The sequence below is a fragment of the Quercus suber genome, unplaced genomic scaffold (assembly GCF_002906115.3).
Source record: "Quercus suber isolate HL8 unplaced genomic scaffold, Cork oak 2.0 scaffold_878, whole genome shotgun sequence".
In the NCBI taxonomy this organism is placed as follows: Eukaryota; Viridiplantae; Streptophyta; class Magnoliopsida; order Fagales; family Fagaceae; genus Quercus; species Quercus suber.
The window spans coordinates 217,862-227,951 of record NW_027070307.1 but is presented as its reverse complement, the minus strand read 5'-3'; the positions used below and the strand labels follow the sequence as shown (position 1 = coordinate 227,951).

Below are 10,090 nucleotides of genomic sequence, written 5' to 3'. Positions count from 1 at the left end.
TTTTACCCTAAAAGAACTTAAAAAATAAAAAATAAAAAATAAAAAAAAAAATGAAGAAGAAGAAGAAGAAGAGGAGGAGGAAGTTGATAACAAGCAATATATACTTCTCTTTTTGTTTGTATTAGACTACAAGCCCAACAGACCTAAACTCATTAATACTTACTGGGGGGGGGGGGGGGGGGGGGGGGGTGTGGTGTGGGTTTCTAATGTGTTTATATAATGGATTCCTCAATCCAAACACAATGCTATTTCCAACAACACAAGATGTTTTCTTATTTTATATATATATAAAACCGAAACCTCTAAAACTCTCACAATTTTCCACGTCAGTACAATATTTAAAAAATAAATCATTATCATTATTTTAAAATAAAATTATTTTTGTTTAATCCAAACTTAATAATGAGTGAAACTCTATCTCTTAACAAGTCTAATTTAAACTCAAACTCATCATTCTTATTTTTTAAAATAAAATTATTTTTGTTTAATCCAAACTTAACAAAGAGTGAAACTCTATCCCCAAATTTAATCAATAAAATTTACTATTAAGTAAAATAAGAAAGTATCACCTATTTTCTATATACAATGAATGATCCTTTTACAAAGCAAACGCATTATAAACCGACGTGAGTTCTCATGCAATTGTAGCCGTGCCGTATGTAACCACATAGAAAACATAATTAGCGGCTCTTACCAAATACCATAAACAATCCTACTCCTTTCCTTTCTCAAATTCAGTTCTCCACCGCAATCTTAATTCTCTCTCTCTATATATATATCACACGCATTGTACCATTTTCTTCAATATCACTGTTCCTCTTCTAACTCTTCCATCAAAGAGTACAAGTCAATGTTTCTCTTACATTTGGGTATTTTAGAATTTTTTTCAAATGACTATACCAATAAAAGTGAATGTGTATAAATTTTGTTTAAGGTTGCTGTCATTCTCAAATTTTGTTTAAGGTTGCTACTACTACATATGTCTTTGCTTCACCTCACTATATGAAAGTATGTTAATATCTTGGGTAGAAAATTTATATACGATATATTAAGAGGAGGTATGGCTTTCATTATTTCAATGTGGGCTCTTGAAGGTTCTTTTAAAGTTTAAACCCGTTAAAATTTAAAACTTATTACTTTATAGGTTCATGTAATTTTTTCTTTTTCTTATATTTCTCTTTTGAATAGTCAAATATTTTTTTGAATTGTTTCAATAACTTATTCTTTGATTATATATCTTTTTTGTCATTTTAGAAATTTTAACATCTAAATTTGTGTAATCTCACACACACACACACGCACACGCACGCATGACTATTCAAATATATATATATATAATTATATATATTTTAACTATAATTTGTAAGCTCTAAATCTTTTGATTCCTTTCAATAGTTATAGCCATGAATTATTCTTTTGAATGTAACCCATCTTTCTCTTATATATTTTTTATTGTTTAGTCATATATATTTTATTTTGTTTCAATAATTTCTATGCAATGACTCATTTTATTCTTTAATATTTTTTGGTTATTCAGAAGTTTTAACATCTGAATTTTTGAGTTATTTTTTTTTGCAGTATTTGAAACTGTCTGACAAATTTTTAGTAAGTCATTGCATGTTCAAGCATACAAGAGCAAATTGTAACACAAATTGAAGTCATATAAAAGCAAATCATGCAATGATATAGTTTCTTAATCAATTTAAGATACCTCACAAATAGGTAGGTTCCCGTGCATAACACTAGTTTTTTATACATAAAAAGATTGGATATTCAATTATTCAATACAACAAATGGCATTCCCCGCTAGAAAATACAACATATGGCATTCCCAGCTAAAATAATACAACATATGGCATTCCCAGCTAAAAAAATTACAACAAATGGCATCAATGCACTTATTCAAACTTTAAAAAAAAAAAAAAAAAAAGAATAGATGAACTAGTGGTTAATGAATGCATTTCAGATCACACGTGCACAATCTCCTGCTTCACATATCATTACCTCTTTGTCGTTTATTTGGCTAGCAAACTTTGGTTGAACCTTGCGATACTCCTCCCTGACAAATGAAGCAGCTTCATCGGCACGATCAGCATCTACAAATGCAAGACAGCAACCTCTAAATCCAGCCCCACTAAACCGTGTCCCAAACACGCCGGGAGCCCTCAAAAGGATTTCGTATAGTTGAATTAGTGGTTCACAACCTACAACAATCATGACAGTTTGGTTGGTCATCAATTACTTTGATGCTTCAGAGCATTTCAAGGGCCAAAACAGTATTAATAAGTACCCACACGTCCAAGCTACAAACATCAATATGGAAAATTTCTAGTCCTAGTCAATTCCATTGTTTCAAACTAAAATCTCCAAATTAGTATTTGAATTGTAAAGTATTGAAACTTAATTGAATTTCAACATTGAGATAACATCTAAAAATTGAACTAAATCAAGATAAAGTCATGAAACATATGAAATAAGCAAAACTTAAATGAGATTTTGAAAAATAAGGTGAAATATATAAAGCAAAGCAAGAACAAAAAATTCCTGAGTGTTGCAATGTTATTATTCCTGTACCTCTTGGCACAAAAGTTGCGACCAACATATTTGAGTTGGTGAGGGAAAAAGCCTTATTGCAGAATATAATACAAGCACAATTTATTTCTTTGATATGGTGAAAAAGTTATACAGTATATACATTCATATACTCAGAAGCATCATTTATTTCTAATGTCAATTGTCTACATATACAGGAGAATTTTAACAGGAATTTAGGAGGGTTCTCATGCTGTAATTTGATTAGTATCAGAAGTGGAAAATTTAAAGTTGATCCTATACTTCATTTCAGAAGAAAATTTAAAATGAATAATAGATTTTTTTTTTTCTTTTTAATAAAAAAAGGCACCAAAATTTTATGCCCAGAGCCACCCTACTCAACGGTCATGCTAAAAGCAAAGAATGAGAAAACCAATACTCTTAAATCAGTTCAAGATCCAGAACTGTAAATGGGACCATTCAACCTTCTATTCATGTCTACTAACTTCGTATGCAATTGGAACCTCAGGAATGGAAATGGCCATATAAAAAACATGGAAATTCTGCAAATAAACATAACTTCATAATAATATATTGATATATAAAAGAAGATTTCAGTTACTTCACATAGAATTAATTGAAGTAAAACCTAGTTGCTAAAGGTTAGTATCCATACGGCCCCTGAACTCACAAACTGGTTATCGCCCATTCCAGGAGAGAAGCAGTACATTTTTTTTTTTTTTTTTTTTTTTTTGAGAAGCGGTACAGTTGGTTCTGCTTTCAGAATTGGGAAACAGATCCAGCCATTAGCAGCAAGACTGACACTACTTCTAAAAGAAATTCTTTTATAAAGAAAATTAAATGTAATTCTGATTATTTTCACTTTTTTTAAAAAAAATAACTTAAAACAAACTTTAATCGTTAAAAAATGTGCTTTTCTTTAGTTTTTTCACAACAGGGGCAGAATGATGAACAAAAGCTTGCAGCTATGAACACTGGAGATAAGTTTATACCAGATTCATATTTACTGATAGAACTTAAACCCGACGCTGAAACAAGCTTTCCAAAATCTTCCAACTTGCCTGAAGCCCAAGCTTCAGCTCCTGAAATAATCATGCTTTCAACCAATTATTATTTGTAACACACAAAAATTCAAAATTATAACAGAACATAAGAATACATTTGCTTAAAAAATTATTGAATGATGTTAATGGGGTTAAACCTTTGATAACCCGCATATTCTCTGAAAAATAATGCTCTGCTCTTTTAGCTAGATGGGGTTCTAATTGGCTCTGCAGGGTATGAGAGCAGGAGAGATTAGAAACAAATGACAAACTAATTGTAACAAAACCATGCTAAGGTAACGTAAGCCAGACATGATGATAAAATAAGGGTCAATGAGAGAACATTAGGAAGACATCACCAAAGATAACCAAACCAAAAATAATACTAAACGAGGTCAATTTGCAAAGTTCATGTAAAAATAAAATTAATGAAATATTGGTTTTAAAAGTTCACAATTTGATATTTCAAATGCTGGGGATTGTCTCAGACTGGACAAATCAGGAGTAACATATTAGACTAAAACTTTTCCTTTTCTCATCACCTAGCAAAGACTGTAATTAGAATGAAGAAGTGCCCTTACAAATGCACTTCCATAATTGCATTGTTAAAATCAGCAATATTTGTGCACTTACAACTGCACAGCCTTAAATATGACTTAGGCCATCTTGCAACTGTCAGAAATTAGAAATATTTGACCTCAAACACACATTTTCAACAAAAGAGAACCTTTCTGCATTCAACAGTTGGACAAGGGTAATATATGTTGATGTTGAGCATACTTTAAAAGAGCCTTAATAACTTGTTTTAGGTCTAATGTCCACATTAAATGCTTATTATCTACATATGCATATATGTCTGTCAAAATGCTAAATTAATTTTATCAATAGCTATATATGCACACACATTTTATATACATATATACATATAAAACCCAAAGCTGCAATGAATTAATTAATGCAAAAACTTCTGTCATTTTTGTTTACCTTGTGAGCTTCATAATCTTCTGGTTGAACTGTTTACATTCAGAAAAAGGGGAAAAAATCAAAATCATTCTACAACAGGGCAAGAAATTTGAAATTCAAACTTGAGAAGCTTGTCAGTTCAACAAAGTGAAATACTTGCCATTTGATAGGATAGGCTCCATTTTATAATTTCCAGAAGCACTGTGGAAAGAAGAAAATAATATTATACATGATTTTACAGTAAACATGATTTTCTTTATGTATTTAATTTCAATATAAATGACATATTATAATCAGTTAAAACATCTCACACATAATGAAATAATTTTGGGGGTGTTATATAGTTAGTGTTGAGGCAGGTTTTGGAAGGCACATGTAAATCTGATTTGATTTTTGCTGGTTTCAGAAATAATATTAAACCCAAAACTGCTTCAGGTTGGACTTGGGATGTCTTATTTTTTAGATAAGGTTTTGGCTGGAGTTCCCTCACCAAACCCTGAGGAAATCTGTTCCTACTCAAAGTTGGTACCCCAAGGTTAATTTGCAGGTAAGGCCTTGAGAAGGCTTGTGGTCATGTTTGCTAGGATAATGATTAAATGATTAAATTTACCCTTCCCTATAGTTTTTTGGTACACGTGGTAATTAATCATGGTATTAGAGCATGGGGTCCTAAAAGGAACTGTGGAAGCCTGACAGGTTTTCTTCAATAGATCTAGTTATTTGGTGGGGGGATCCTATTTGTCCTTTATTTATTTGTTGTTATTATTATCATTTATTTTGGTAATGAAGGTTTTTAGTAAGAATGTAAGGTATCTGTTTACATGGAAGAGGAACACAAGCTTTCTGGCTTCTTAGCTAGTGGTTTTGAGGGAACTAAAACTTTGATGTCTCCTTTATTATTTGAGATGATACATAATTTTCAGCAAAGCTTATGCAGAACAGTTGTTCAGTCCACATAGTGTTTTGTTTTGTTTAATTTGAAGCAGTTTCAAGCATGAGAATTAACTTGGGGAAGAGTAGTATAACAATTGAATAACATGGGAAACCTTATCTCCTTTGTGTTCCAAGCGCTTAACAGCATTTATCATGCTCTTTTTGCTTTACCTTTGTGTTATTTCTACATTTCAGCTGCTGAGATTACAGTTAATTCTATTTCCTAAACCACTCGTTACCATTGCCTGCTCCATTTTATAAAAGTTTCCTCTAAAATCCTCTTCACATATAGTTATGACTTATGAGTAATATTGTAATAGTAGTGATGGTATTTTGGTAATATTTTAATTTATTTATAAACTAAAAATAATACATGTGTATTAGGGCTAATTAATTTTAAACTCAAGTACAATTTTCTGAAATCACTCTGGTAACAAAGTTCATTCAAATTAAACCAAATGGCTGTGGCTGTCATGAAATCCAGTTTCTCACACCAAGTTGTTTTGAGCTTAATAATTCATGAAGGTGTTATAACTGTAAGACATATATGCATATGAAGCAGATCTAAATCATATAAATAATCCTAAAGATATCTGAAAGTAGGTTCTGAAAAAGGAAGAAAGTGCATCTTACTTGAGAATAATTCTTGCAGCCTCTTGACACTCTGCAACTCGGCGATTATATCCAGGGTGGGCAGTCAAAGCATGCTTCAAGCCTGAAAATGCCAATAATATTTTGTATGCTTTCTGCGACTCAGTTTTGTGGGTTTTTGGCAGCTTGGGTGGGTGTACAAGCTTATGTTCTTTGGTCTACAAATGCCAAGTGAGATTCAGAAGATGGAATAATTCTAATGAATAGAAGAATAAGAGAATATCTATTAACTTTCAAAATTGAAGCAGGATCCAATATATTTGAAGTTCAAAATTTAAAGAAATAGACAAAACCCATATTGCATTGCAAAGAAACACATTATACCAGCATCGAAGAGATCCCATAATTTGAAGATGCACAAAAGATAGAAGGCATATCATATACAATAACAATAAACATTCTGTCCTACATGTTGTGCTTGTGCCAAGTGGCTCAGTGTAATTGTTACAAGTCATACAATGTATTTTTTCCATATAGCTTATTAATTATAAGATAGTTTATTCTAAATGAAATTCTATTCTCATTAATTATATTAAGATAGTTTACTCAAGGTAGATTATATTACCAAAGTTTCAAAAGTATAATACCATCCCAATTAAATTATATTACTAAAAGTTTCTAGAAGTTTAAGAGAACATTCATTATCTACTTAAATTATTTTAATCATCTCCCATTATTACTAGTTTTAAATAATAATAGTATCCGATACATGGTACAAGCACCGAGTGGCTTAATGTATGTGTTATACATGCTCAATGTACTTTTGTTTTGAGGCTCATTAATTATTATATATATAACATGGGGAACGATATTCATGGGTATATTCTTCAACATCCTTACCCACATGAGGATACAAGTTGTTATACAACAGTGGGTAATGCCCTAGTTAGTTTCTAGCAAAATGTAAAAGCATAGAAGCAGCAATCCAGACATTTTTAACGATTTCTTGGAAGCCAGTAGCTCTAAGATCCTAACAAACTGGATTGGGGCAGTTTTTTTAATCTTAGGGTTTTGGATTTTGGGAATCTTATGGCTTGATTTAGGACTGAAAAATTGGTGGAATGGGGGAAAACAATGGCAAATGGTTGGGGTATTTTGGTAATAACATCTTTGTTACTCAATTGCCATGCTATGTGCCACATGATTAAATAGTTTTACACCAACAATTTCTGTTAAAAAATATAGCACCGGTCACTGAATGGATCCATTGGTACTGAAAAGATAAATAAAGCCATAAAGGGCCAACTTGTCATGAACTATTTTAGAGGGATCAACTTCAAACTTGGTGAAATTTTTAGGGACGAAAATTATAGTTTAGTCATTAAAATTTTATATAAATTATACTATTAAGCAAATGTTTTCTTTGATGTACATATAATTTTTAATTAATCCGTGAAGAGTTAAGGGACAGTAACACAAAAATGAAAACATAGATCAGTGAAATCTTGAAGAATAAATAGATGTGACACACACACACACACACACACAAAATTACCTATCAGTTCCCTAAAATCGTACTCATTAAAGCCTTTAACCCTCATACAACAAATAGCTTCGAAACTACCCATGAATTCAATTTTACAGTTCATGGGTACTGTTCACAGCAGCCAGACCAGCAGCCAAAAACTGGGGTTCTTTTCCATGTAAACACAAATGCCTTTCCTTACTCTATTTGAAACCTGAATTTCCCTAATATTTTTCTAGCCCTAATAAGACAATCCTCCCTACTATTTTCTGCCATTAAAATCCTGCAACCTTTAATCTTATTTCCTGTCCCTTACAACTTTCTACTTTATTTTCCAATGCTTTAAGATATGAAGAGACACAATCTTTTACCTATACTTTACTATTGATTAACCTTAGAAACATCCCTTGCCTGCTTTCCTACATTATTTTGGTGTAGGAGCATTTGTCTCAAGTCACTGGGCCTCTCCGCCTAATAGCTTAAGCTTTTAGTTACAGGTTATTGGATTTTGTGGGGGAGGGGGTGTTAAACTAAGTGTTCCCCTTAATGCACGTAATTACAGGTCTATGCTCTACTAGGTCCCCTCTACCTTAGAGTTTAAGCATTTAGGCTAGAAGCTGTAATAGCATCCCCCCCACCCCACATGCATGGACGTGCACCCTCCACTGCAGAGGAGAAAATTGAAATTGATTTTTTTGATAAATGAGAGATAAAAAATTCCAGTCTCGCTTCTTGCACTTACACAATATCGTGAGTACTCTCCAAATGTTGTGAAGTTCTGATATATGCAGTCAAAAGTGTAGTTACAGGGATAGAATTAAATAAGAGTGTCACTGGTTCCAATATTTGAGGATCCCGGTTTTAATTCTTTCAGTTTAATTTTTTATAATTTTTTTTCTTTAATTTTAACTTGGTAGTTCATTAAAACCAGTGATCCTAACATACCTGCAAACTACAATTGTCAGAAATATATAAGGTACATGGTATGTTAATCTTGCTAATTACAAATGCTTAGCTTCTCTTGGAAACCTAGGGATGAAGAGGCTGCATTTATTTTTTCTTAGTGTTTAAAATATATATATCTCTCTTCATCCCTAGGTTTCCAAGAGAAGCTAAGCATTTGTAATTAGCAAGATTAACATACCATATATATATATATAAAGAGAGAGAGAGAGAGAGAGAGAGAGAGAGAGAGAGAGAGAGTGAAAAACAGTGCTTGTATTTCGTGGTATTTTGGTGCCAACATTAAAATAATACACATTGTGACAGATACTTATCCCATTTGTTTAATCATACTAGACCTTTCTAAATTTCATTTTTGTGCATATGTAGGTATATTGAAAATGAATATTTGGGTCTGAGAAATGGCATCTTGGATCAATCAGCCATCTTGCTTTCAAGCCAGGGTTGTCTAACATTCATGAACTGCAAGGTAATTTATGAATTCTATTACTCATATAAATGTTTGTTTTTATATTAGATACAACAGATGGTTTAAGTTCAGTGCAGAGTTGGATTCTATTTCAGTTATGATCTTTTCCCAGTTTGTGTTACATGCTACTAATTGTGTATCATGAAGATTTTTAGGTGCATATTGCTTTCTCTGTTTGTTCTGTTATTTAATTCAATTTCTTTTGTGAATATCATTCATTCATTCTTCTTTTTCTTTGTTTATGCCGCCGCTTGGGGGGCGGGGGGGGGGGGGGGGGGGTGGGGGTGGGGGGGCGCTAGGATAATGTCATTCCTTTATTTTTGTTGTGCAGAGTTGTATCTTGAGATCCAGTATCATAACCATGTATTGACTCAGTGAAGTCTATGTTATTGTTATCTCATAAATCTAATGGCTACTTTGTTTATGAGGCTTGCATTGTTACTGAATCATTTAGAATGTTCATGAGGCGGAAATGTTTTACGCATTAAACCAAAATGCTTGTATCAACATTAAGGTGGAGATTATTCGTGAAGAAAATTCATGATACATGGATTCAAATGATAGAAAAATGATAGTCTGGCAAATATTGTAAAAGGATTATTTATCAAATTTCTAAAATCTAATAGCTGTTGACAAACTAAAAAGAAGTGTATATTTCTGGACCTTCTGATTGGTCCATCATTTTTGAACCTGATATTTTTCTCTTTGGAGTTCTTTGGATATTAGGAAACATGTAAAATTTTACACATAAAATGAAGCTATGTACAAAGTTCACACGGTATATGGAAACAAAAAATCTTGAAATTGCAATTCTGAATCTGTCAAGTACAAAAGTAACTTCACAGATTGTTTCTTTTAGTGGAACATAGTATATTCTTATTGCTTCATCATAAGTGAACAGAAAAGTGCAGCTGGCTAGTGCTAATGACATTCTAGTGCTTTCTCGAGATACAGGAAGGAACAGAGTAGTGGATTGAGGAATGAAATCTTGAAGACCTCTCTGTCTCTCTCTCCCCCACTTACCGCCCCCCCCCCCCCCCAAAACTCCCT

General features: G+C 32.3%; 1 protein-coding gene across 1 annotated transcript in view; it reads right to left on the bottom strand.

Annotated features, from left to right (window-relative positions):
• Nucleotides 1-1,727: 1,727 nt before the first annotated feature.
• The window catches only part of LOC112038594 (galacturonokinase), a 28,743-nt gene continuing 20,380 nt past the window's right edge, over nt 1,728-10,090 (bottom strand). Inside the window, exons 9-14 of the mRNA XM_065768019.1 lie at nt 6,126-6,301; nt 4,720-4,760; nt 4,581-4,609; nt 3,755-3,824; nt 3,546-3,635; nt 1,728-2,204 (exon numbers count right to left, since the gene is read on the bottom strand). Of these exons, the coding sequence (XP_065624091.1) occupies nt 1,963-2,204; nt 3,546-3,635; nt 3,755-3,824; nt 4,581-4,609; nt 4,720-4,760; nt 6,126-6,301 (648 nt within the window). The 3' untranslated portion in view covers nt 1,728-1,962. The remainder of the gene's footprint in view (nt 2,205-3,545; nt 3,636-3,754; nt 3,825-4,580; nt 4,610-4,719; nt 4,761-6,125; nt 6,302-10,090) is intronic.